The sequence below is a fragment of the Nilaparvata lugens genome, chromosome 2, assembly GCF_014356525.2.
Source record: "Nilaparvata lugens isolate BPH chromosome 2, ASM1435652v1, whole genome shotgun sequence".
NCBI lineage: Eukaryota > Metazoa > Arthropoda > Insecta > Hemiptera > Delphacidae > Nilaparvata > Nilaparvata lugens.
The window spans coordinates 37,927,557-37,953,079 of NC_052505.1; the positions used below are offsets into that span (position 1 = coordinate 37,927,557).

The 25,523-nt window shown below is 32.4% G+C and overlaps 2 protein-coding genes across 4 annotated transcripts in view; one reads left to right on the forward strand and one right to left on the reverse strand.

Annotated features, from left to right (window-relative positions):
- The first annotated feature begins 8,712 nt into the window (after nucleotides 1–8,712).
- LOC111050788 (leucine-rich melanocyte differentiation-associated protein) lies at nucleotides 8,713–23,347 on the forward strand. Of its 2 annotated transcripts, none has more exons than XM_022337149.2 (7): nucleotides 8,713–8,925; nucleotides 15,668–15,895; nucleotides 17,001–17,140; nucleotides 18,115–18,232; nucleotides 19,836–19,935; nucleotides 22,307–22,439; nucleotides 22,899–23,347. In XM_022337149.2, exons 1-6 carry the CDS (start codon nucleotides 8,872–8,874, stop codon nucleotides 22,384–22,386), a joined length of 720 nt encoding a protein of 239 aa, XP_022192841.2. In that variant the 5' UTR covers nucleotides 8,713–8,871; the 3' UTR covers nucleotides 22,387–22,439; nucleotides 22,899–23,347. The 2 variants fall into 2 exon arrangements, with proteins under 2 accessions (XP_022192841.2, XP_022192840.2); XM_022337148.2 differs by lacking the exon at nucleotides 8,713–8,925 and adding an exon at nucleotides 14,077–14,765.
- A 292-nt stretch (nucleotides 23,348–23,639) lies between these two features.
- LOC111050787 (putative ferric-chelate reductase 1 homolog) overlaps nucleotides 23,640–25,523 on the reverse strand; it is a 47,255-nt gene continuing 45,371 nt past the window's right edge. For both annotated transcript variants that reach the window (XM_039421149.1, XM_039421148.1), the window contains exon 15: nucleotides 23,640–24,868. In XM_039421149.1, coding sequence (XP_039277083.1) covers nucleotides 24,728–24,868 — 141 coding nt within the window. In that variant the 3' untranslated portion in view covers nucleotides 23,640–24,727. The remainder of the gene's footprint in view (nucleotides 24,869–25,523) is intronic.

Here is a 25,523-nt window from a genome sequence, read left to right on the forward strand (position 1 = left end):
TTGGATCGGGAAGGGTGAGTGTCTATAAATTGGTGTCTCAAATAAAGAAGGACGTAATGATTACGACTACTAAGATGACTGTTATTAGGGGTTTCTTTGTAATTACTTTTCAAGGCTGAACAGTAGACAGGCCACAGCACCCTTCGTTCAGTGAGCAACAGAAACCAGTGTGTTCCACATACAGACAACATAAAAACAGAAACCGATGGACTGCTACGTTGTAGGAACTCTTCTGGATTTTCCATTTCATCTTTCAGCTATGATGATCAAGATTCCAACAATTCAATTTGAAACGACTTCGATTGTCGTCATGTAACTTGAAACTTCTTAATAGCCCAATTATTTGTAATTAATTTGAAACAACAACATGTTTGTTAAAAATTACAGATTGAGTCAAAATAAAGGCGGTATTGATTTGTACGAGCAATAAATAATATGTTCAATTTGCAAAACAATGTTGGGAATTGAAAAGTTTTTAGTAGAGGTTATAAAAAGATTATTACCGTAGTTCAAGAAATTATAATTCCACTAAGTAAATGTGAGAGATTCTACTTATAATAAGAGATCTACTAAGAGATTCTATTCATTTCATATACGCCCAATTATAAGATTCACACAAATGGATTCGGCAGCGGGCGGCAGCGGGGAAAAGAGTTCCAATGGCCAACCTGTCTTGATATACTGTAGTTGAAACCGTAGTTGACCGAGAGAAGTGAGGTCTATGATTCAAGACGACGGTTTTGCATTTCTCTTTATGTTTATATATTAATATGTTCCGCATTTACGGCGAAACACGGCAATAGATTTCCATGAAATTTGACAGATATGTTCCTTTTTAAGTTGCGCATCGACGCAAAAACAAGGTTTTTTGAATTTTGCATTTATATCAGACTATGGAATTATTCATCATATATCAGCTGTCGATGCCAAGTCAGTCACCACGATCATGGCCGGTTGCAGAGTCGTCACATAAAGTTAAAATCAGACATTTAACTTATTTATGAAGTCATAAATCCACTTTTCGTTGCACTGATGTCAAAGTAAACTATAGCTCCCATAAAACTAAAAACGCCCAATTAGACACATGATTTCGTTGCAGAGTCGTCAAAAAGAGCTTATTTATGTCTCCAATAGCTAAAAACGGGCATTTAAGTTATGGGCCCGAAGTCGTGCTGTTAAATCCAATATCTACTCCCACCAAATGCAATTTAGAGGTTGTGATAGCTTTTTTGAAAGATGTTTACGAAAGACCATCTGTATAATAAGTAATTTTTTCCCTTCACCTCCTGTTAAAGTGCTTACTTTACTCCCTGGAACATGCTACTAAAGTGTCACTTTTTCGCTCTCGGGAGGAAAAAACAGGAAAACTCCCCAGAGTGTAAAAGTAACTCCATTTAGATAGAAAAAATGTGAAAGATTATTATATAACTCCAAATAAATATGAAGACATAAAAATGGAAGCATCGACATTGAATAGTTTCTTTGCGGAAGTGGGTATGAGACATGCAGAAGCTATACATATTAATAAAAATGCAGAGGATCTGCAATTTAATAACAATAGTGCCCTTCAAAATTCATGGTTCCTAACTCCAGTTGAATCTTCAGATGTAGAAGAAATTATATCTAAATTGAAAAATTACGTTGAAACAAATTGCTCAGTATATAGCGGTGCCTCTAGCTGATATTATAAATAAAATTTTTGTAACAGGGACTTTCCCTGATCATTTTAAAGTTGCAAAGCTGAAATCAATATTCGAGGGGGTGACAAAACTAAACCCAGTAACTACAGACCAATCAGCCTCTTAAGCAATTCAGCTAAAATAGTTGGAAAGCTAATTAAACGAAGATTAATTAACTTCTTAGACAAAATAATACAATATTATAGAAAAACAGCAGTTTGTATTTCAAAGAAATAAAAGCACAGAAGATGAATTGTGTAGTTTTGTGAATCAGATTAGCAATAATTTAAATAACAAAAATAAAACTATGTCAATATTTTTAGACTTATCAAAAGCTTTCGATACAATACCAATTTTTTTTTTTTTAAAATTACAAAAAATAGATATTAGAGGAATTACTTTAGATTTATTCAAAAGCTATTTACAGGATAGATCCCAAATATTGACCTTAAATTCACAGAAAAGCACCCTAAACCTCACATCTTATGGTTTACCACAAGGTACTGTTTTATCACCTGTTTTATTCCTTATCTATGTAAATGATCTTTTAGAATTGAAATTGAAAAATGGCAAGATTGTGTCATTTGCAGATGATACAGCAATAGTCTCCACCAGTACTGATTGGAGGAGTTTGTTCAGCGATGCAGAAAAAGATATATTTGACAGTCAAAAGATGGCTTGACATGAATACCATGAGTTTGAATGTAAACAAAACAAAATATATAACATTTTCACTAAATTCAACTGGACAACCAGGAAATCGTTTCAAGCTGAAACTGCATTCACTTTGCACAAATCATTCAATATGTAACTGCCCAGAAATAGAAAAAGTAGATAATACTAAATATCTTGGAGTAATAATTGATGAAAACTTTAAATGGCAATCTCATATAACTTTTCTGTGTAAAAAAACTAAACTAAATTTCTTATAAATTCTATAAATTAAACAAAATATTGAATATAAGTAACTTAAAAACCGTTTATCAAGCCATAGTTAAATCAGTTTTACAATATGGATTAGTGATATGGGGTGCTGCATATGATGTACACATGGAAAATCTATTTATCATTCAAAAAAATATAATAAAAACCAATATAAACCAAGGTTATACCCAACAAATCTGATTTTCCTGGATTTTGATGTTTTTACCGTGAGACAACTATATGTCAAAGTCTTAATAAAATACTTACTGATCAATGCAATACCTTTTGACTTGGATTTCAAAATTAGTAAAAAGAGCGTCAATGAGTGGATTAAGAGGGAATATTTCTTTACCTTAAAAATAGCAATTTAATTTAGATTATTCTATTTTCATTTTATAGTCTTTTCTCTGCACAATATTTGTTTGATTTTCATGATTCTGCTGTTATAAAATTTTGTAATTATTAGTTGAATTTAACTTTAACTTTCTGCATTATTTCGAAATATTATGTTTTTCTTTTAGTGTTTTCAACTCTCACCAGCGGGCAAAGATTTTCTTTTTGCTGGTGATGCCTGGATTTTATATTTTATTTTAAATTTATTCAAGTATATGTATGAGTAATTATGCTTATTTATTTATATTTTTAATGATATGTCATATTATAAAGATTTTGTAATATGTTTTGAATATTCTAATTGGCAATAAATGAAATTGAAATTGAATTGAAATAACATGGGAAGCATCTCTATTATAAAAACGTACATTTGAAATAGGTTAGAAGGTCTAAGCTCAGATGAGGAAGCATAATTATAGAGTAGTTATTAAACCAACTAAATTCAATACCTCAGCCTATTTTGATCAATATATGAAATTCATGTTTGTATGCTAAAATTATTACAAACTACATATCACTATACTAAAAACTGTATAAATATTTTTTATATTCCACGTTATTCAAAATACCAGCCAACGAATATTTCTTATTAACTAATCAAATTGGAAACGGGAACTTCATCTTAGTTGCAGTTGTGGTGGCCATTGTTGTTACAACTTTTGCCGACAGATAGCGCATAGCACTGTTGGCAGAGAACTGTGATTAGCCAGCCCAGCTGTTCACGGTTTAGAATATGCTGTAGCACATTGTTTGGTCACATACGTTTTTAAAAATTATTTTATTTGCAGTTTTTATAAAAATGTAGGTGGAGGAAAAATGTTGTGTATATCACAAGTGAAAAATGATTTTTCTCCCTCAGGAAAATTGTTGCCCTCAGCCTCGCCTTGGGCTTCAAACTTTACCCTCAGGGAGAAAAAACAGCACTTTTCAATCTAGAAATACAAATAACTATTTCTCTTCATATATTTTTTTAAGTTGTTTATAACCTCCAAAACGCTAAATATGGTGAGAAATCTCGCCAAAAGTAAAGAGTCGCCATATTGTTTATCAATTTCATGTGAGGTCTTCTAGGTCTGTTCACAGTGATGTTGATTGAAACTTTCCCCGATGCCAAGACATTGGTTGGATAGAAGCATGTACAGAAATGTACGGGAAAAAGTGAATAGAGCTGCACTGTGACTTATATGTGATACTAATTCGAGATATAGCTAAATGGGCTTTGGCAAACGACTGTGCAACGACCAACCATTTATGTCAGTGATTTAAAACTATTTCTCACATAGCTATGTTTGATTTTATGTAACGACTCTGCAACCGGGCATCAGTCATGTATCGGAAATATATATCAGCAATAAAATTGTTATCCTCTGTCTTATGTATTTAAATGTAATTAGTTCTAAATTTAAAATTCAAGACATAGTCACGGGTTCCTTCTTTTATACTTTTTGTTGTTTATTTTATTATTTATTATATTCTGTCTATTATACCTTTGGCTTAACTTATTATTTGGTTATACTTTTACTTTTGGTTTAACTTATTTTTCCATTCAACCATATTTCTTATCACTTTGATCGTACAAAAACTGGAAAACTCTGTATCTCTTCAATAAGTTTTTCACTCTCAATGTTAAACGAGCTCACACCGTCACCATCAAAAAGTGAACTGAACTAGTCGGTGACGGCGCGGGCACGGCTCGGGCAACAAATACGGTGACGGTGCTGACGCGATCTGGTATTATGTGTCCCTACACGTTTGAAAGCATTATTTTGTTTTCTCACTCCCCATATAGTTCGTCCGACACTCGGCCGTACCGCGGCGCGGGCTCGGTGCGGTTATGTGTGTCCCGGCCACAATAGTGTAATACCAGGACCTCCTAAATATTTAAGTATTAGGTATTTAGGAGGTCCTGGAAATACTGTTGGCTGCCAGCTCCAGTCACAGTGCTCGGTAACCGTCATCACAAAGAACGTTACATTCAAAGAACTGACTGAATGATATGAAAAAACCCGCTATTAGCACATGCGTACTACGGTGCTGTCTGAGACAGTCAGGCATTCAGTCACTTCTAGCATATTATTTACATTTAAAAACAAATTTCTATTGCTCCAGAAATTTATTGTTCCAGGTTTGAGTGGAATCCTGGAACGATAAAAATCGTTCGATCTGTTCAACTTGATCAAGGTCAGTCGGTTGTCATCAAATGACTTGTACCAACCCTGGTGGGTCTCTCTGTAGAACTGCTCCTATCTACTGTGCAGGTGTATCATCTGTTTGAGTATTGTTAGAGCAGTTTGTTACCTGCTACTTGGAAAAAAAACTGTTACTTCGTTTCCATTTTGAATGCATGCGCACTCCACACCGTGAGTCCGTGAACGTGTGAACCAGTGAACGAATCTACAAGTGTAGCCATTAAGTATGCTGGAGAAATCATCTTATTTTAATTTTAGTGTAATTATGCCGGTTGGGATCATGTTGGGTTATGTTTATTAGTAGGTAAAAGAGTGGGTTGGGGTTTAGGTTCTTGTTTGGGGATCGCAATATGCTGGAAGGGGTTGGGGTCCAGGTTGAGGTTTGTTTATAAATGTTTCGAAGGTAAAAGGGTAGGTTAGGAGGTTAAATTCTTGATTTTAAATGCCAATAATTGATCAAACTCAGTGAGTTTTATGTTGTATTGCTTAGGTAGTTCTTTAGTTTCCTGATGAAGGCTTCCCTGTCTTGGATATTTTTTAGGCTAGATGAAAGATGGTTGTAGAGGTTAGGTCCAGTGTACATAGGAGCCCTACTGTACTTCTGGAGTCTGTGCTATGGGAGGTATATGTTCTGTCTTTTTCTAGTGTTATAACTGTATCGGTCTGATCTGAGAACTTGAGTTGATTTCTTCATCTGGGTAATAGATTCCAGGATGAACAATGATATAACTGTGAGGATGTTCTATTTTAAGAATAGGGCTCTGCAGTGCTCAATCCTGTTAACTCTCAGTGAGGCAAAAAGTCTGATTACATAGACTGCTGACGACAGTGTTTTACATAGGTAATCTGTGTGAGCATGCCAGTTCAGATTCTTGTTGACCGAGTGAAGTGAGGTCTAAGATTGAAGTCGACAGTTTGGCATTTCTCTTAATGTTTAAATGTTCAAATGTTGTGCATTTACGGCAAAACACGGTAATAGATTTTCATGAAATTTGTCAGGTATGTTCCTTTTTTAATTGTGTGTCAACGTATATACAAGGTTTTTGGAGATTTTGCATTTCAAGGATAATATAGAAGGAAAAAGAAGCCTCCTCATACACCAATATTAGAGTAAAAATCAGACTATAGTCAATTATTCATCATAAATCAGCTGAAAAGTGATTACACAGATGTGTGGAGAAGCCAGTCTATAATTGCTGTATTTTCATAAGGTCTATAGTTTCAATCAGGTACTTGTGGATGAGAATACTGTGTGAGGTCTACCGTTCACAGAACTTCTGGTCTATTAATATGCATAGGAAGTTTGTGTGGTTCAATATGAAGATAGGATTAATCAGACTATAGAACTATTCATAATCGATCAGCTGACAAGTGAATTATTCATTGCATACATCACAAATATGTCTGGAGCCGGTGAACAGGTGACACCAGATACTTGTGGATGAAATACTGCGTGAGGTCTACTGTTCACAGAACTACTAGTATGCTGGAAGTGACTGAATGCCAGTCACAGCTTAGTAACAGTTATCACAATTAACGGTACTGCTCCAGCAAATACGTTACCAGTGCATGCGCATATTCCTCTATGCTAGAGGAGCAATCCTACACAAACCACTCCCGGTCACAGACAGCACCGTATCGCGCATGCATTAGTAACGGTTTTTTCCCGTTCCATCCAGTCAGATCTTTGTATATAACGTTCTTTGTGATGATGGTTACCGAGCACCGTAACTGGAGCCGTCATTCCATTTTGATGATGAATTGATGATATTATTATCCAATGAATAATACTAGCATTATAACATGGACCTCACTATAGATACTCAAAGAATACTTTTGAATAACTATGTGATAACTGTGACTGTTGCTGGCCGTTACTCTGTTTCTGAGACAAAGAGAAGCTGCTGTTGAGAGACGCGAGTCGGATTGCTCCTGTTGGATTAGCAGCTTCTCTTTGTCTCAGATACAGAGTAACGGCCAGCAACGGTCACAGTTATCACATAGTTATTCAAAAGTATTCTTTGAGTATCTATAGTGAGGTCCACGTTATAATGGAAGTTTATGATTTGCAATGGTATTGCTATCCTTGTCTATCATTTAAAAAAGCAGATTGTGCTATCTCTTTCATGCATTGCGATGTTGCCACATCGTTTATCAACAATGTAGAAATTCAACTGATTGACAAAATATTTCATCTCAATAATGAGAATTTATTATCACATCTTAAAGAAATATATTTGAAAAATAAAATATGATTAACTATTTTCAAAAATAATGAACAGTTAAATTCATCAAATTTACCAGTATCAGCTGTTTTGGTTGCAAGGCTGAGATCTGACAACCCTTTTCTCCTATCTTCCTACTCTGCCATTACAACGTGGACCTCACTATACCAGCTGTTTGCGTGTCGGCAAGATTCAACTTACACATCATAAAATGGATATGCTCAGCTCTAGAAAATGAACCACATGTTTATATTTTGTTCTAAAGATGACGAATAAATTCAAAGTATTAAATGTAAAAGGGTTGGGGGTAAGGTTTTATTAAGGTTATATTTATTATGTTTCATTAGGGTAGGTTAGGTTTTTGCTTTAAAATTGCAATATGCTAGAAGGGGCTAGGGTCCAGGTAGAGTTATGTTTTTTGATGTTTCAAATGTGAAATGATAGGTTAGGGGGTTAGGATTCTGTTTAGAATCACATGTTTGTGAACATGTTCATGAAATGAACCACATGTTTATGTTTCGTTCTGAAGGTGACAAATGAATCTAAAGTATTTAATGTGAAAGGGTCAGGGGTTAGGTTTTATTCAGGATATATTCAATAATGTTCTATCAGAATAGGTTAGGTTTTTGCTTTGAAATTGCAATATGCTAGAAGGGGCAGGTGCCAGGTAGAGCTATGTTTTTTGATGTTTCAAAGGTGAAAGGATAGGTTAGGGGGTTAGGATTCTGCTTTGAAATCTAAATTATCAAATGTGAAAGGGTTAGGGGTTAGTGGTTAGATTTTTTTGGGTTATATTTAATTATGTTCCATGAGGTTAGGTTAGGATTTTGCTTTGAAATTGCAATAATATGCTGGAAGGGATTAGATGTTTTCACTAAAAGTGTTATGTTTGTTGATGTTTTAAATGTAAAAGGGATGGTTAGGGGGTAAGGTTTTTTGCTTTGAAATGACAATATGTTGACTTAGTTATAGTTTTTTTTAACATCAGTTAAATAACAACCGTTATATTTTATTAATTTTATTTTTCAAAAGTACCCTTTCTTTCATTAAATAAAATAATAATATATTGAATTCAGTGATAAATCATCATTGGATAATATCATCATCAAAAATAGAATGACGATTGGCTCCAGTTACAGTGCTCGGTAACCATCATCACAAAGAACGTTACATTTAAAGAACTGACTGAATGGAACGGGAAAAAACCGTTACTAACGCATGCGCGATACGGTGCTGACTGAGACCGAGAGTGGTCTCTCAACAGTCAACAAACTGAAAAACATAACCTCAAAATGATAACTATGATTGTGGAGAGTGCATTACGTAACTGCTCTCAAAATTCCAAATGTAGAAATTTGTCAATAAAATCTTGCTTTGTGCTCTATTTGACGTCAAATAAGAAGAACATTAGAGAACATAAGTATTATGTTAATGAAATAATCAACATAACTTTATTTGACAATGGATAAAGAAACCTTCAAGACTTCAGGAGCCATTTCATTTTCGGTTAACAGGGTAAGAATAAAATAATATTGCTCTACTAGTGTAAATAAGATATCATGGGTATGCTTACAGATACCGGAAGATAAAATTGTCCCTCTTTACAGACCACTATAGTTTTCTCAAAATTATTTTAATGATTAGACTGATGAACGCTTTATCATGATTACTTTTAAAAGACAATATTAATAATATATAGTTCAGATTATCTGAGTGCTCACTTATAACTGTACCCTAGACCTTTGTATTTCATTGGAAATTTTCCCACATATTAAACTTGATAATTCATTTCTATGTTGTGCCGCACAAACAGGTAGCCTAAGCCTAAAGCTGAATTTGAAAGTTACATTCGCCAAGTAATTTTGCTGCACTCTTAGCATCCACCTCTCCTAACAAACAAACTTACTTAACTTATACCATGTTTCATTTACTGCTATTTATTTTTACCATTTAATTGTATTTGATTACTACAGTATTACGGATTGTTTTCTATTTATTAAAACTTATAGAATAAAAGGTTTACCAACCTTTGGGGAAATATATTTATCCAACTTATCTCCATTGATTTTTTTCGGTGAACAAACTCAAAAACATTTTAGCTGGTCCAGCCACATTCAGCAATTGAACAAGATACTGTCTCGAATTATTTTCCTTTTGCTCAAGCTGGGGGAACATGTGGCGGAGGCGTATCTAGTCATGGTGTATCATGCACTTTTCCACTTCCATTTCTTCTATCGTTCTATGGTCTTCCCAAAGTTGTGGACATACTTAAGCTGCTAAAACGGGCTGCCAGGATCTTTACTACAAGCGATCATCTTGCTCATTGCCAGCCCATTTTTGTCAAACAGTATTCAGTCACTTTCTCCTTCTCAGCGTCAAGTAGAACAATTTTTTTTAACTCGTATTGATGTGCATCACCTCAACACTAGGCATCGAGAGCTGTTTTGATGTCTCCAGGGTGCGCCTCCATAGAACGCGGGTATGCTATAGGAGTTCAGAACTACGCTACTTCAACAGACTTCCTGCAGGAGTGAAGCAGTTGGACCTCACCTTGTTCGAGAGAGCTGTGACCGGTTTCCTGAGAGACAAGGCCCTACGATCTTCAGGAATTTCTGAACGATGACCTGTCTGAAATTCTATCTGGCTATACTAATTGTCATTAAGTAGAAGAGAATGGCCTTGAATGATGAGTTTTGATTTCAACTGACCATTGCCATCTTGATCAATTATTATTTGTGTTTATATTTTTGGGTATTCTATTTATAACATGACGCCATTGATCCTACAAGTGTGGGTAATAGATGAAGAAGGAGGTATAGGCCTAAACAGATAAATTGTAAATTTCCTTCCATTGTTAGATTCAAAATATAAATATAAAATAGGCTATATTAGTAATAATTTTGTTTGGTAGAGTTGATAACTCTTTATTTTATACTATTTAGGTTCGTTGTTTCATTAATATCGTATTTTTCAAATTCAATTTTGAATTTTCCAATTTTCAAAGCTTGTGAATCAAATTTGTTGCTTAGGCTGGCCACTAACGATAGAACATGCATGATACACGTGTCGACATACATTAATGCGTCATCACAGCAAAAGGATCCAAGCAACATTTTTGGAGGTTTGGTTTTTGTATCTCCGATTTTTTGTTGTTTATGTTTTCTTCGCTAGTAGGGTTACTTGAGGTATTTCATGGGCAAGTTCGTGAAGATTGAAACAGACACAAATATTCTGATTCCAGGGTACTTCAGGATATCCGAAGCACTTGATGCGCATTTGGGGGTCGCAACTGAGCCGAGTGATGGCCAATTCAAAATGGCGGATCCAGAGTTTTTTTATTAAAACGGTCATAGAATGGTTACCAACGATGATAGAGACCTCTAGTCGAATCGAATCACAATGAACTATTCTACATATTTTGTTATTACACATTTCCATCTAAAACATGATTTTAACCGACAAAAATGAATTTTTTCAAAAAAATTTCATTTTTCAAGAGTATTTTTTCCGAATAACTACTTTCAATGATGATTCTTGGATATAAATTACCAAAAAAGTTCTTCCAAATAGAATTTATCATCTATTCCCGTTTATTTCAAGGTTTTTTCTGTAGTTATGATTTTTTATGATGACATTCTAGCCGCTGAGTCAAGTAACTATAATTAAAATCTGAACTTTAAAATCGCTGATTTTTTCAGGACCACTTCATGATAAAGATTTGAAAATGGTCTTAATATCTTTGTTACAACTAGCCAAATAAGAATATTGATGATGAAAGCAAACAACATATTTTTCATAATTGATAAATTCAAAATGGCGGTTATTACTGACAAAAGTTCCTCATAACTTTAATAATCGTAATTGGCAAGAGTTTTCAATCTGTAGATGTAACACGGTTGGTCATTATTACTCAACAATGAATCGTATTCCTCGTATATTCCTCTGCTGTGATGATCAGGTGGATCTCTTCTCCTTGTCTAAATGGAGCTTCAAGAGAAAAATGTCACCATTCTTCAATTGAAGAGTAATATAGACCTGTTGTTCTTAATTTACTCTGGTTCACAATGGCCTTTTCTTTGTTCTCTCCATGGTCACCCTTTTTCCACTAACTTTTAATATTTTTTCCACTTCCCTTTAGCTCCCTTTTTTCTCTGGTTCTTTTATCACTTCTCTTAGAATTAACCGTATGTAATACATAGGTTATTATGTTGTTATTTTATGTGGTTATGATTGATCTTATTGAATAATCAAAATTCAGTATTATCATTTACCATTATCATTAATCTTTTTTTTCTCAAAGTAGCTATAATACTATTTTTCTTGTCTGTTTTTCACATGTACCATTTTAATCATTCTCTTTTATCACTTTTCTAGTATTTTTATATAATTTTTTTGTAATAATTTTTAATAATGTATTTCCTGTATTCATGAGTGCGTTTGGGCTGTTATTCCTGTTGCACTCCTAGATTTTTGTAAGAATAAATAAATAAATAAATAACTATCGCTTTTCAGTTATAGTGAGGGATTTCGGATCGATTCTACCACCAAACCGTTCATAACTACCCAAAATATAACATTTGTGAGATTAATCTTATTCCATTTTCTCTCTCCATGATTAATATAACTCCAGAAACTTGAAACATACATTTTTCAGGGACGAATTCACTTCCACTCTGTAAATGTATTGACAGTGGACATAACCTACTACAACTGAGGCTGTGTTGTAGATTATTCCCAAAGCTTAAAAATGGGATCAAGTTGAGGGCTGTAAGTTCATTTTCTACGGCTGGAGCGTCATTGGAAAAAGGGAGAAAAGTACGGTTTGCAGTGGAAATCACATTTTTCCTCCATATTAGGCCTATGCCAAACCTAACAATTAGAAAATCTTGTATCTAAATAATCCTTGAAGGTACGGACTTGAAAATGGTAACAATATCTTCGTTATCATTGACCGAGCGAAGTGAGGTCTAAGATTCAAGTCGACGGTTTCGTATTTCTCTTAATGTTTATATGTTGCGCATTTACGGCGAAACGCGGTAATAGATTTTCATGAAATTTGACAGGTATGTTCCTTTTTTAATTGCGCGTCGACGTATATACAAGGTTTTTGGAAATTTTGCATTTCAAGGATAATATAAAAGGAAAAAGGAGCCTCCTTCATACGCCAATATTAAAGTTAAAATCAGACTATAGAATAATTATTCATCATAAATCAGCTGACAAGTGATTACACAGATGTGTAGAGAAGCCAGTCTATTGCTGTGTTTTCATAAGGTTTATAGTTTCAATCAGGTACTTGTGGATGAGAATACTGCGTGAGGTCTACTGTTCACAGAACTATTAGTATTACTGCCTGTAATAAATATGGAAATGTTGAGGATACCGGAACTTTCTCCCAAAGAATTGTTCAGAATGGAATCGAATATGAAATCAGATAAATAAATCTGGAAAATGACTTTGCAGATCAAAACTGTCTGTTACCATAGCAGAGCTATCTTGAAAAATCCACCAACGGGAAAACGGAAGCACTGCGCTTATCATAAATGTGCAATTGTGAATAGTTCTGCCTTCGAAGACAACCTTTCCTCATAAATATTACTTGATAATTTTTAAAATTGACCTCTCTACCTAATTTGAAGGCAATAATTGGAATCATCTCCAATGAAGGGTCTTTGATGTCCCATCCTAACATATAATATTAACAATTGAATAAATATAAATTAAGACATCAGGATTATTTTGCTTTCTTTATACAATGCAATAAGTTTCAATACAACAAAAAATTGAGTAAGCCCTACAGACTTCACAGATCTTGGATTCATTTCATTTCTCTTGATATTGTTTCATTATTTGGACCTTGCTAATTTTTTTCTCAGTAGTCCACTGATTTCCTCCAAAATGAATATTTTTTCATCATATTTCATCCGATTTTCCAAAAAGATCGTATACGTCTATTTGCTGTTCACTTTTTTACTTCCAGCTTAAACTTTAGTATTGTTTTGTGCGTCTGTAATGAGCGAATTGACTAATGATTTTTAACATTTCAACTAATTTTATCATGCTATCAATAATTTTTGAAAATTTCCCACTAATAATGTAATTTTTAAAACAAAATTTTTTTCTTAACGTTATTCCTATCTCAATGCAATTTATTGTTGTTTCAATTTTCATACTTTTATCATAGTTTTTTCTCCCTCTTCAATCTTGATTGACGATATGAAACAATTAGAAAGACAACTCGCATACTACACAAATTAATTCATAAACTCTAAACGGCTTCAATTTGAACTTCAAACTCATCGAATTCCATAATTCACTGTAAAAATAATCACACGTACTCAATTCCACAGTAATTGAGATAATATTTTATACAATACTACACTATAGGCCTACATGAAATTCGATAGAACCTAGCATCCGATGGTTTCCAGTACTCGCTATGAAATCAATCTCCTAACTCACCAGTGTGATGGCGATGGTTATGCAACACTAGTCATTTAGAATCTACTGATGAAGGAGTTCAGTTTTTTATCATGAATTTCCAAAATATAATATTCCTTTCTACTACTTAGAAGTAGGCCTCTTCCAATGTTTGTCTGTTTTGTGCTTCTCCCCTCCAAAGGAATGAACAGTTATGAGGTTTCATGTGTGCTGCGCTTTCAGTATTATGCAAGCAGTTCATAACTTCGAATACAATTTGATGTTTAGTTTTTCAACGTCCAACTTACTGGTATCACTATTCAATTATATGTGATGGTTTAGTGTTCACTAAAATTATAGTTCGGGAAGTTTACAGGTTTTTGAAATAGTGAATGTTCAAATTGAATTAATCGGATTTTCAGATCGGAGCAGATATTCTGAATAACAATGTTACTTCTTGCAAAATCAATGAAAGATACTTTTTCCTTCCTGATGTGTTGTGCTGATAGATTGTGTCAAAAAGCTTTCTTGCAAATACATTTCTTATTCGTCTTACTCAATAATTAATCTAGAACTAAATTCGTCAATTTAAAAAGTGCTATTGAATATTACGTATTGACAAGAATTGTTGTTGAACTATCTATCAGTTTCTAGGAGGAATATGAACTCGGTCAATGGAGAATACAATATTAATCTTTTTTTGAGTATCTACTTATGAAAAAAATAATAAATTGTGGAATAGTGCAGTAATGATTCAATTTTCATATAAATATATTCTGTCAATTGAGCTTAGTTCCAAAACTTCGGTATTTGGTAAACAAATTAGATCCCCTAAGCACAGCTTAGCATTTGCCGCCAGTAAAAAAGATACTATTCTATCTCATACCTGCTTCACAGTCAAATGTAATAGTGCAAAACAGCAGACTTGGTCAAAGGTATGGTTCATTGTATATTTGTTTCAGTAATTCATATTCTTTTATTTACGAGCTCGGATGTATCGAATAGTCATATTATTCATCATCGCAGAATGAAACGATTATTCAAAAAAGGTATGATTGATAATTGAAAAACCAACATTGGGAAAAAAAAATAAAGTTCCACATTTACTTGTGGAAAGATTATAATCTCGCTTCACCTCCAATTTCCGCTGCAATTCATGCTTTTACATTGGCTTAATCCATATAATGTCCGATTATTTAGGAGAACTTATAGATTCTTGTAAAAACCGGAATTTCACATTTATTTTGTTTGATCTTGTATTTTCTTGAATTTGAGAAACATTATCCAGCCATTTCAGATTGAGAACTTATTATTAGACATTTACAATGTGACTGACGATTACACCTCTCAATTCTATAGTTAGGTCCACGTTATAATGGCAGTGTTGGATTAGCAATGGTATTGCTATCCTTGTCTATCATTCAACAAAGCGAATAGCGCTATCTCTTTCTCGCTTTGCTCTGTTGCCAGATCTTCTTTTAACAATGTAGAATTAATAATTAATTAAGAAAATATTTCATCTTAATTATGAAAATTTATTATGAAATTATTGAAAAATATAATTTCTTGCTTAATAAAATGTAATTGATTATTTTAAACGAAAATAAATAAAGTTGTTCTATCTTTCTTCACCGCCATTATATCGTGGACCTCACTATAGTCATGGTACCTTCATTGTTTATTAAATAATAAATCCACTCTACTAAAATTGAATGGCTTTAAAAACATTACAGTTGTGTTGTGTTTTCATTATACATTAAAAAACTTTTCCTTCATTGAAGCATAATTAAATTCTTGACTTCCTATTTCTTAATTAGTATATGTTGCATTGTTTCAGCTGAGCTATATAGGACAAGACGTTAGAAGAATTCCGCCGGTGCTTGCAAAGCTGTATGGCGACAGAGTGCAGACGTTGGATTTGAGCTACAACAGTCTCACCTCATTACAAGAAATTGGAAACTTCCCTCACCTAACCGAGCTCATACTGGACAACAATCAATTGAGTGACTCCATCAACCTGCCGCAGAGCAGCCTCCTCCATACGTTGTCGCTCAACAAAAACAATGTACGTCATTCACAGAAAATAATTTAATATTGTTAACGTCATTTCATAATGATCGAATACTGACACTGTTATCACTTTCTTAACTATTTAGAACACCCACACAGATTCTTCCTAGCATATGAATGACTCTTTTAGTCAGCAAAAGAGATTATTCAAGGAATCATGAAGGACTACTAAAAATATTATTTATTTTTATTGATTCAATTCAATTCATTTTATTGTATTTGTCACAGGCTAAAACACAGTAAGCATTGACACATTGGAAATATTATAAATTAAACATTACTCAAAAACATTTAAACATTCATGTACAAAGTTGGACTTGATCATTTTTGAAAATAGTGAAAATATAATTTAAAAGCTAATAAATAATATGTCAGTTACAGTCCAATCCTATATAGAAACAGTCATCAATAAAATCTAGAAACATAAACATTATACTCGAAAGTAACACGAGAGTCTTAATATATTTTTCCAGTTATATTTTGTTTTTCTCCAATCAGTTTATTAGGGATTGCCAGCTATAGGGACACTGGGCTCGCTTTTTACCAACTTTTTAAACCAGCTATTTAGTCGTGTTCTAAAAATTGTCAGTGTTTGAGCCTCTTTCAAGTGGTTCGGCAACGAATTAGATACTTTTTTACCCATATGCTGTAAGCAGCTAGATTTGTAAAAGGTCGTTCTATGCGGTTCAATTCTCAATGCTCCTCTGGATCTATGGATATTTGACCCTGTTGTCCAATTTGTCTTGTATTTGAAGGCAAAGATAGATAAGTAGTATATATAAAGAGCACGGACAGTCAGTATTGCTGCTGATCGGAAGAGGGAACGGCATGAGGATCTTTGTGGCTTTCTAAATATAATCCGAATCATTTTCTTTTAAGCCCTAAAAACCGACAGCGAGTTTCCTGAGCCCCCCAAAGAAATATCCCATAGGACAGTAGAGGCTCAAAGTAACCTTGGTAAGCAGTGACAACTGCCTCTCGATCCAGCATACTAGATAACCTCGACACCAGAAAAGCTGCAGAATTTAGTTTTTTCAGGAGTGAATCATATTTATTGATATTTGAGTTCCCTTAATGTTACTTCTATTTTCTCTTTCTAGATAACTGATTTAGATCTGTTGATGAGAAAAATTGAAAGTAATCTGCCTAATCTTCGATATCTCAGTCTTCTGGGAAATATCGCTTGTCCGAACCAACTATCATGCGCAGAGAAAGACGAGGAGGATTATCAACGCTATCGGTGAGTATTATCTTTGTAAAAATTGATTAGGCCCAAACAAATAATATTTCCTGTATTGTATGTATTGTGCCTGATTAACGTAACATAATTAATTGACGAGAGTTTATTCATTTATTTATACTTTAATAACATGAAAATATAATCATAGAATGATTGAAAATGGAAAACTGTTGAATATTCTCTCCAATATTAAGGTATTAACTGAATCATTTAATTGCTTTCATCATTATGCATTCCATTAATCTCATTAGCAATACTATAGTATTGATTCTATTCATATTACCAACATAGACGGTGGTTTATCATGGACAAATATTGCCTATGATAAATTACTATTTAATGTTTGAAAGATTGATTAAAGGTCATCTATCAATGATGGACCGGAAGAATCATTCACTTCTATTGCATTTTAATTCTCGTAGGAAAACTAATAGAGAATCAATAATAAGGCATGCTAGTTTTTCATGCCATTTGTATTGCAATTTATGGTTGATTCACCTGAATCTGATGGTCTATACAGAAATAATAATAGATGCACTTGCTCAAAAATCATTACTAAGTAATGTATTAACTAGTATACATAATGATGCGTGCCCCAAATTCAATGAATGAGAATGCCTCCATGCTAGTAAATGAGTAAGTAATCCTACTTTTGATTTTGAGTAGAATCGATTTTTACATTCATTAAGACAATGAAATGTTCTTTTCAATGTCATAGTTTGAAAAGCTATGATTGGAATGAAACGTATAAAGAACATACTGTTTTATCATTTTTCAATTCTAAAATAATATTTAATCACTGAATTTCAAGACAGAAAGCTTTAATGCCAAAAAAGTTTCAATTATGGTATCTATTGGTCACACTTGGATACAATCTCACTTGATATTAACACTTGCAAAAAAGTTGTTTGAAATTTGTTAAGACCAGAAGTGTTTGACATTCAAACTGTTCTTGATTCTTGAATGTTTTTCAGTTATTACGTTCTTCATTGCTTGCCAAATCTGCAGTTTCTTGATTCGAAAGCAGTAACTGACGAGGAAAGAGAAGAAGCTGCCAGACGAGGCAAATTCATGAAGATTGTTCGTCCCAATGTAAGAATATTTTACAAATTATTCTGTCTTATGATTAGCAGAACTTTTGGTGAAATTTTGTCTTGCAAGCATGTTTTTCAAATTATAAAATTTATATTTCCAAAAACGTGAGCTTTTTATATTATCATTTCTTATAATGTATACAAGAAGCTCATTACGAAAATAATTGAATTCCTGTTATTTAATTCGATAATCGAACAAATCTATAAATGGAATATTATTATTATTCGTCTACAGATTAATAATAATTAATAATCAAACAAACTCTTCAATATTAGTAATAAATTAAATTTATTTTGCTGCCAAGCAGCAAAATTCTGTTTAGTGTTTGTCTCTAAAAGTTGAAATTTGAGTCGGGAATACAATATTGAATGTTGGTGATTTTAATTAGTGAAGAGTTATGGAACTTGCCCAGATGTGAATAGCCAGAAATTTGAGAGTTGAGTAAATGCAAAGTTAGTAGACTGTCTACTAACTTTGGAGTAAATGGATATCTATTGAATCATGTAGTAAATATATTAGTTATATCAATTGTTCATCGATCATGTTTTGATTGAATGTCGAAGAAATGCCTGAGCTTCTTTATTCCCTCGATCTGACGTTCGAGTTACCATCTGTGCAAATAAGTTATTGTTCAAATAGAACTTACACAACATCAATAAATTGTAAGTTTGTTGACGTAGTGCTCTGTTCAGCGTAATCCTTCAACTTGATCTTGTCTCATTGACTATTTCTGTTAAATTGCGTGATGTCTTCATGTGTCGATTGAAAATAGGGATCTAAAGATGGTCTCTATTTCGCAGTTTATAAGTTAGTACAGTTGCAATATTCACTTCTTAATAGAAAATGTTCAATTGGCTAAAGAGTATTAATTCTACTAGAAAATATTTATCGATTGAGAAAGAGGTAAGTTTTGTGTGACATTCAGTGATAATATTATGCAATTGCAAATAAATTATTCAAAATTATTCTCGTTACTTGAAATATATGATGAATTCGAACTGATCAAAGGTGAAAAAGTGCTAACTTACCATCTCCATTTCAGACATTTGCTTCATTTGTTGATTTATTTCAAAACATACTTTATAATATAGGAGTGGTGAGATTATTCAAACCACTTGATAATGCCAAATATTTGTCAGTATATGCCTTTTCATTTAACATCATGCGTTGTCAATTGGGTTATCCTTGTTCCAGAAGATATTAATTTAGTTGGAAGTTTTGACTGATTCATCACTACAGAACTAATTCCTCACCATACAATACTTTCCAGTAATATTTTACCTCGTGTTATTGAAAAATTCAACGATTAAAAAAAATAAATAGGTATATTATTCAGGTCACCAGGAATTCCAATCCCATTATTTCACTCATAATGATTTTTGACAAAATTATTTAGTCATCTATCCATTGTTTGAAATTGTAGAGCATTGTAAGACATCTTCAAAATGAGATGAAATCTTAATTTCCTTGCAATGACTAATGATAGTATTTTTTGTGATCTTACTCTCATCTGTGCAATAGAATCAATCTCAGTGTTGGGTTTTCTGAATAGTAATTTCAAAGTTGATATGCAATAACGTCTAATTTTGTTCATTTTCAGCCAAATGTGAGGAAAAATAGTAAATTGGAGGAAAGCGAGGAAGACAATACAAATTATACTCCATTACCAACACATTCCAGAGATTCCAACGATCATAGAGGTCTGTATTGTTTTATTCTAGTTCACTGTATTTGAAACATTTCTTTTAAATAAATTTCAATCTTCTATCTATATATTAAACAGGGTGTCCCACGAAAGGTGTAACAACCGAAGACCATAGATTCTACATTAAATTTTCAACAAAAAATGTCCAGTAAAATTTTCTTATATCGACCTTAGTTTTCGAGATATTTCGATGTTTCGATATTTTTGAAAAACTTTAATAACTGGAAACCTATCAGTCAAAATCAAATTCTAAGGACATGATTGGAAAGAGGAAGAAATTTTGAATGAAAAAGACTAAGATATTGTCAAAAAACCACTGATTTATGTCAGTAAATCAGTGTTTTTTTGACAATATCTTAGTCTTTTTCATTCAATATGAATAATTACCACAATATCAACTTCTCAACTACACAAAAAGGAAGAAATTTCCAATAAGATTCATATAATTTGTTTCTTTATTTCACGTTTTTGAACTTTTTATGAGTGTTCAAACTGTTCAAAATTTGGCTTTGAACTCAACGAATGTATTTTTATCAAGTTTGAACGCTCATAGAAAGTTCAAAAACGTCAAACAAATTATATGAAACTTATTGGAAATTTCTTCCTCTTTCCAACCATGTCCTTGGAATTAGATTTTGACTGATAGGTTTCCAGTTATTGACGCCTTTTAAAAATATCGAAAAATCGAAAAATCTAAGGTCGATATAAGATAATTTTTACTGGAAATTTTTTTTAAAAATTTAATTTAGAATCCATGGTTTTTGGCTGTTACACCTTTCGTGGCACACTCTGTATAAAAGCGAAATGGCACTGATTCATTCAATTACTCATTGATAATCAACAGAACTAAATATCCACTGGATCAAATACGTTAAAATTTGTCATGTATGTTCGTTCAGTTGGCCTTCTAGAGACGCACTTAGAACGGATTTGAAAAAAATTCCATGATACGCCCAAAATCTGCGTTTTCTCAGCTTTTTCAAGAACTAATAAATGGCGAAAAATGTTCAAATGTAGTACACAGGCTCAGCTGAGGTATTGAATATTCAATATCGGTACAAAAATTCAGCTAGGGTCTAGAAATTTTTTCTTAAGTGGTATCTTTTACGCCAAAGATACGCCCTATATTGGCGCTTTTACAGTGTTTTTCAAGCGGTAGCCAGCATTTTTTCAGATTTTTAAAGAACTAATTGAGAGAGAATGTTCAAATTTGCTACAGAAGTTCAGGTAGAGTGGAGACATTGTTTTCTTCACATGACTTTATGGTTACGCTGAAGATACGCCCAAAATAAGCTGTTTTCAGCGCTTTCCAGTATTTTTCTGCGTTTTCTCATCACCTCAAAAAACTAATTCAGAAAAAATTTTCAGATTTGGTAAACAGGTTCATCTGAGGTGTACAAATGCTATATCAAAAGGGCTTTAAAATTAAAATCGGTGGGGTTTTCGAGGGTTTTTATGTATTTTCTCACTTTTTTAATAATTGATAGAAAATATTTATTTAAATTTGGTACACAGGTTTAGCTGAGGTGAAAAAGTTTGTATCAAAAGGGATCTGAAATATCCTAACGACCAAATAACGCTCAATATAGGTATTTTTTCTGCTTTTTCATAGTTTTTACAAGAACAATTTGACAGAAAACGTTCAAATAGGGTACAGAGGTTCAGCTAGGGTTTAAATATCTCATTTTGAGATTAAATATCTTGTCTTTGTTGTATCTTCGCCAAAGATACGCTCAAATCAATATTGGTGTTTTCTAAATGTTTCAGCATTCTCATTATCTCATAGACACAACTTTTTCAGGGTTTTCTGGAACAAATGAACTTGGTAAACACTAACGTGTGCACAGGTTTAGTGGTGCTAAATTAGAGGGTTTCTTTTTACAAGTTGAGTTTTCAATGCATTCATCTACATGTCTCAAGTAGATTAATTCATACTTAGATATAGATATAGATATATATGTTTGTTAAGTTCCCCCACATCATTCCTGTTTCAAATTTCAAAGAACTATTAAGCTTGAATGAAATAATTATTATATCTTAACAAAGTCTCTAATAAAAAAATGACTGAATATTTATGAATTCTGATAAATATTTTTGCAACCCTGCACTAAATAATTCAAATACAACTGGTGATTGAATTGAGCCTGAAAGTCTCCTTTGACTTATTGACGGAAGGAAGCAAGCTGAAATGAAAAATGCGGATAAGCCGAGCGAAGCTATCCTGCCGGCCTCTGATTAATAAAATATCAAATATTAATTTTCCATAGTTTGATTAATTATTTAGTTGGATTATTTCATGAGTTGTGAGTTGGTTATAAGAGAGGTGAACACTTCATTTTTTTTAAATAAATGATTGATTTTTGCAGGAATGTTTGGAAAATGCAGATCCAGGTATGCTGGCAAGTATTCTGAAGGTAATCGGTTCATAGTGAACAATGATCTGTGAAATACGTGAAACTCGGCTTGGTGTAATCCTGCTATGTGGCAATCTCAGATAATGTGAGTCAAAAATTAATGACATTGAATTTAAGAAACTTTTCGCAATCATTATTAATAAGATGAGCTTCTGTATCTGGTTTAAATAAACAGGTTTTGGATTGTTGTCATACTTTATTTCAAAAGTAAGAAATAAAGTATTTTAAAAACTAAAAATAATTAGGAATAAAATTAATTAAAATGAAACATTATTTTAAGAAATAATGTTTTTCCTATTAATACTAGAAACAGATTTAATTCACAATCGAAGATTGTCGAAGCCATTAAACAGCTTTGAAACCATTTAGCAAAAAAAGTGTATCATGCTACCTTTATGAAACACCCCTGAAACTTTTCAAAACATAGGTGCATGATTGGCTAGTAAAGAACTCATTTTTTAAGCTGAGTGAGTTTGATGAGAGTAGAATCGATATCTCATGATTAGTTTTTGTATGATGAAATAGGTTTTCTCTTGATTTTCAGGTTACTACAAATACATAACATCAAAGCTGGGTAACTGGTGCATACAATTCAAATCATGCATAGTACAATACATGGCGAATTGATTTCGTTAATATTAATAATTACTAACAAGTTGTGTGTGAGTAGAATTCTAGTTACTCTAGTATGTACGTTTAGTATTTATACATGATGAATGCCAGAGCTCTATTTTTTAATGACATATTTTATATTTTCAATTTTATTTTATACACTTTACTAGCAGCGTTATAATTGATTGTAAATTTAAATGAAACTTTGAGATTATTTCTAAATAGTCATTTTTTTATTATTCGTTGTTAGTATCCTACCATCCTTCACCTGGACGGTTGACGTATAAGAATTTTTACTTTTAAGTAAATGAGTGCATACCATTCCCAACAGTTCATATTATTGTGTCACGTTTGTATCAAAATAAATATCATTTCACAAGAGGTTTTCTCTTATTTTATAAACGATTCCTAAATAAAAATAGCTGTCAGAGAAGTCAATGTTTTTCTGAGTGTTATGTACTCTGATTATGAGGACGACTGTGATAACACTTTTTCAATATTTTGTTGAAAGTGCACAATTTATTTACTATTTGATGGAAATAGCCCGTTCGAGTTAAATAAATCCCATCCCAGACTTTCACACAAATTTATTCAAATTATCAACTTGAACACATATGCAGTAATATTCATTCATGAATAGGATTATAAAATAGTAACAATTTCCAAAATCTCGTCCATTTTCAAAAATATTTTATTATAAAATTGTCTATATAAAATATATAATTCCTCAATTAATTTACAGCAATATTGTACAGACATTAACAAAATATATTCATTTATAGTTCAGAATCAATCTATTAAAATACCAACAATAACAATATTATATTATTGTTATTTAATACAATTTCATTGTATATGTTTTGTTAAAAACTTCAAATTATGGTAATATCTTTATAACAACAACTATTTATTAATAGTTATACAATCATAATCTTCAATAAAAATGTTCTTTTTGACATTGCTTTTGAGCTTGTGTTTTTTAATATACATTTTATAATTATTTTCTTCTACAAGGAGCTGTTATTAACAATTCATTATTGGAATCTTCTTGAGCTATTCTCTAATTGCTTATTATGGCTTTTATCATCCTTCCTACAAATAATTTTGAATAATAATACATGTATCAAACACATTGAATTTAAATTAAAAATAGGCCTACGATTTAAGAAGTGGAGAAGGATTCGAATATTTTTGGATGTTTTCGATTAGAGGTAGTTGTGAATGATTAATTTTATTCGAAATTGTTATTCTAAACTAGGGTTATATTCAGAGTGCATTATTACTGAATTGAGAAATTGCAAAAGATTTATAGATGAAATTAACAAAATTTTTATAATGATTTTTTCACGGATGAGGAACTTTGAATTTAGCGTGGGCTTTACTGCAAGACTAATTCACTCGTATTTTTAAGATATGTGATAATTATTAATTATCTGAAAATTTCAAAGATGAGCCTCAGAAAATTGTCACATCAACATCACAGATGAAGTATTGCAGTTTGTTCTTATTGAAACTCCTGAAAAAATCCTTTTCAAAAGAATTCAACTTAATAGTAGTCAGTTTGCACAATCCCCCAATTAACGAATGAAATGTTAGTCTTTAGACTAAATTAATTACATTAATTTGTTCTTGATGTTTTTGAACTTTCTATCACATTTGCACTTCTACGTTATTTATCCACTCGATGTTCTATCTATTTACATGTTCTTTGAACACAATATGCGTCTCAGTAACTAACTCATTACATCAAATTTGTACTGTTCAGAAATTCATGATTTTGTCCTTGAGTGATTTAACCTGGTCCTCGATCGGTGCGAATACAATCAAAATGATGAGCACTGCAGAGACGCCAACAACCACAATCACATGAATGAAGAGCAAAAATTTCCGGAAACCAGAATACTGCAAAAGAGAAAACATATATTTAGTAATGAATTTATCAATAGTTTAGTAATGCACATTATTTAAAAATTGACGAAAAGTCAATGAAATGAGTAGTTGATACGAGGGAATGATCAAAGAACAAAGTCTTCTATAATTTCTAAATAATCATTTTGTTACGACTGATGACTCATATGAGAGTTATCAGTAAATTTAGAGTAGATATTACTTTGTCGGAAAATAATAATCAACAAAAGCTATCACAATTTTACTGAGGAACATATAGAATTAAAAGCGCGTACTCTGTGGTTAGGAGGAAACATTGACTTAGAAAAACTATAACTTGCACTTTTTTGTTTTAGAGCTTTAAAATAGGGGTTCAATTGTACCAAAATCTCGTTCTGATTAGAATTGGATTAAACACTGTTTATTCTTCATTCTTATAAAATCTTACCCGACAATTTACGTTTTCAATTTATAGGCAGTTCAGACTCTTTATTTATTTGTTTATTTACATTAACCAATGCACATATCAAATACATGATTAGAAAAGGACCAACAGGCCGAGCCCAAAACTGTTCCATTTTCTGAATATTGATAGTAGTAAGTCAATGTCTAAAAGGTAGGTTATGTTGCTTCACTTTGAATCAAATTCCGAGGGTTGGAATCTCCTCTA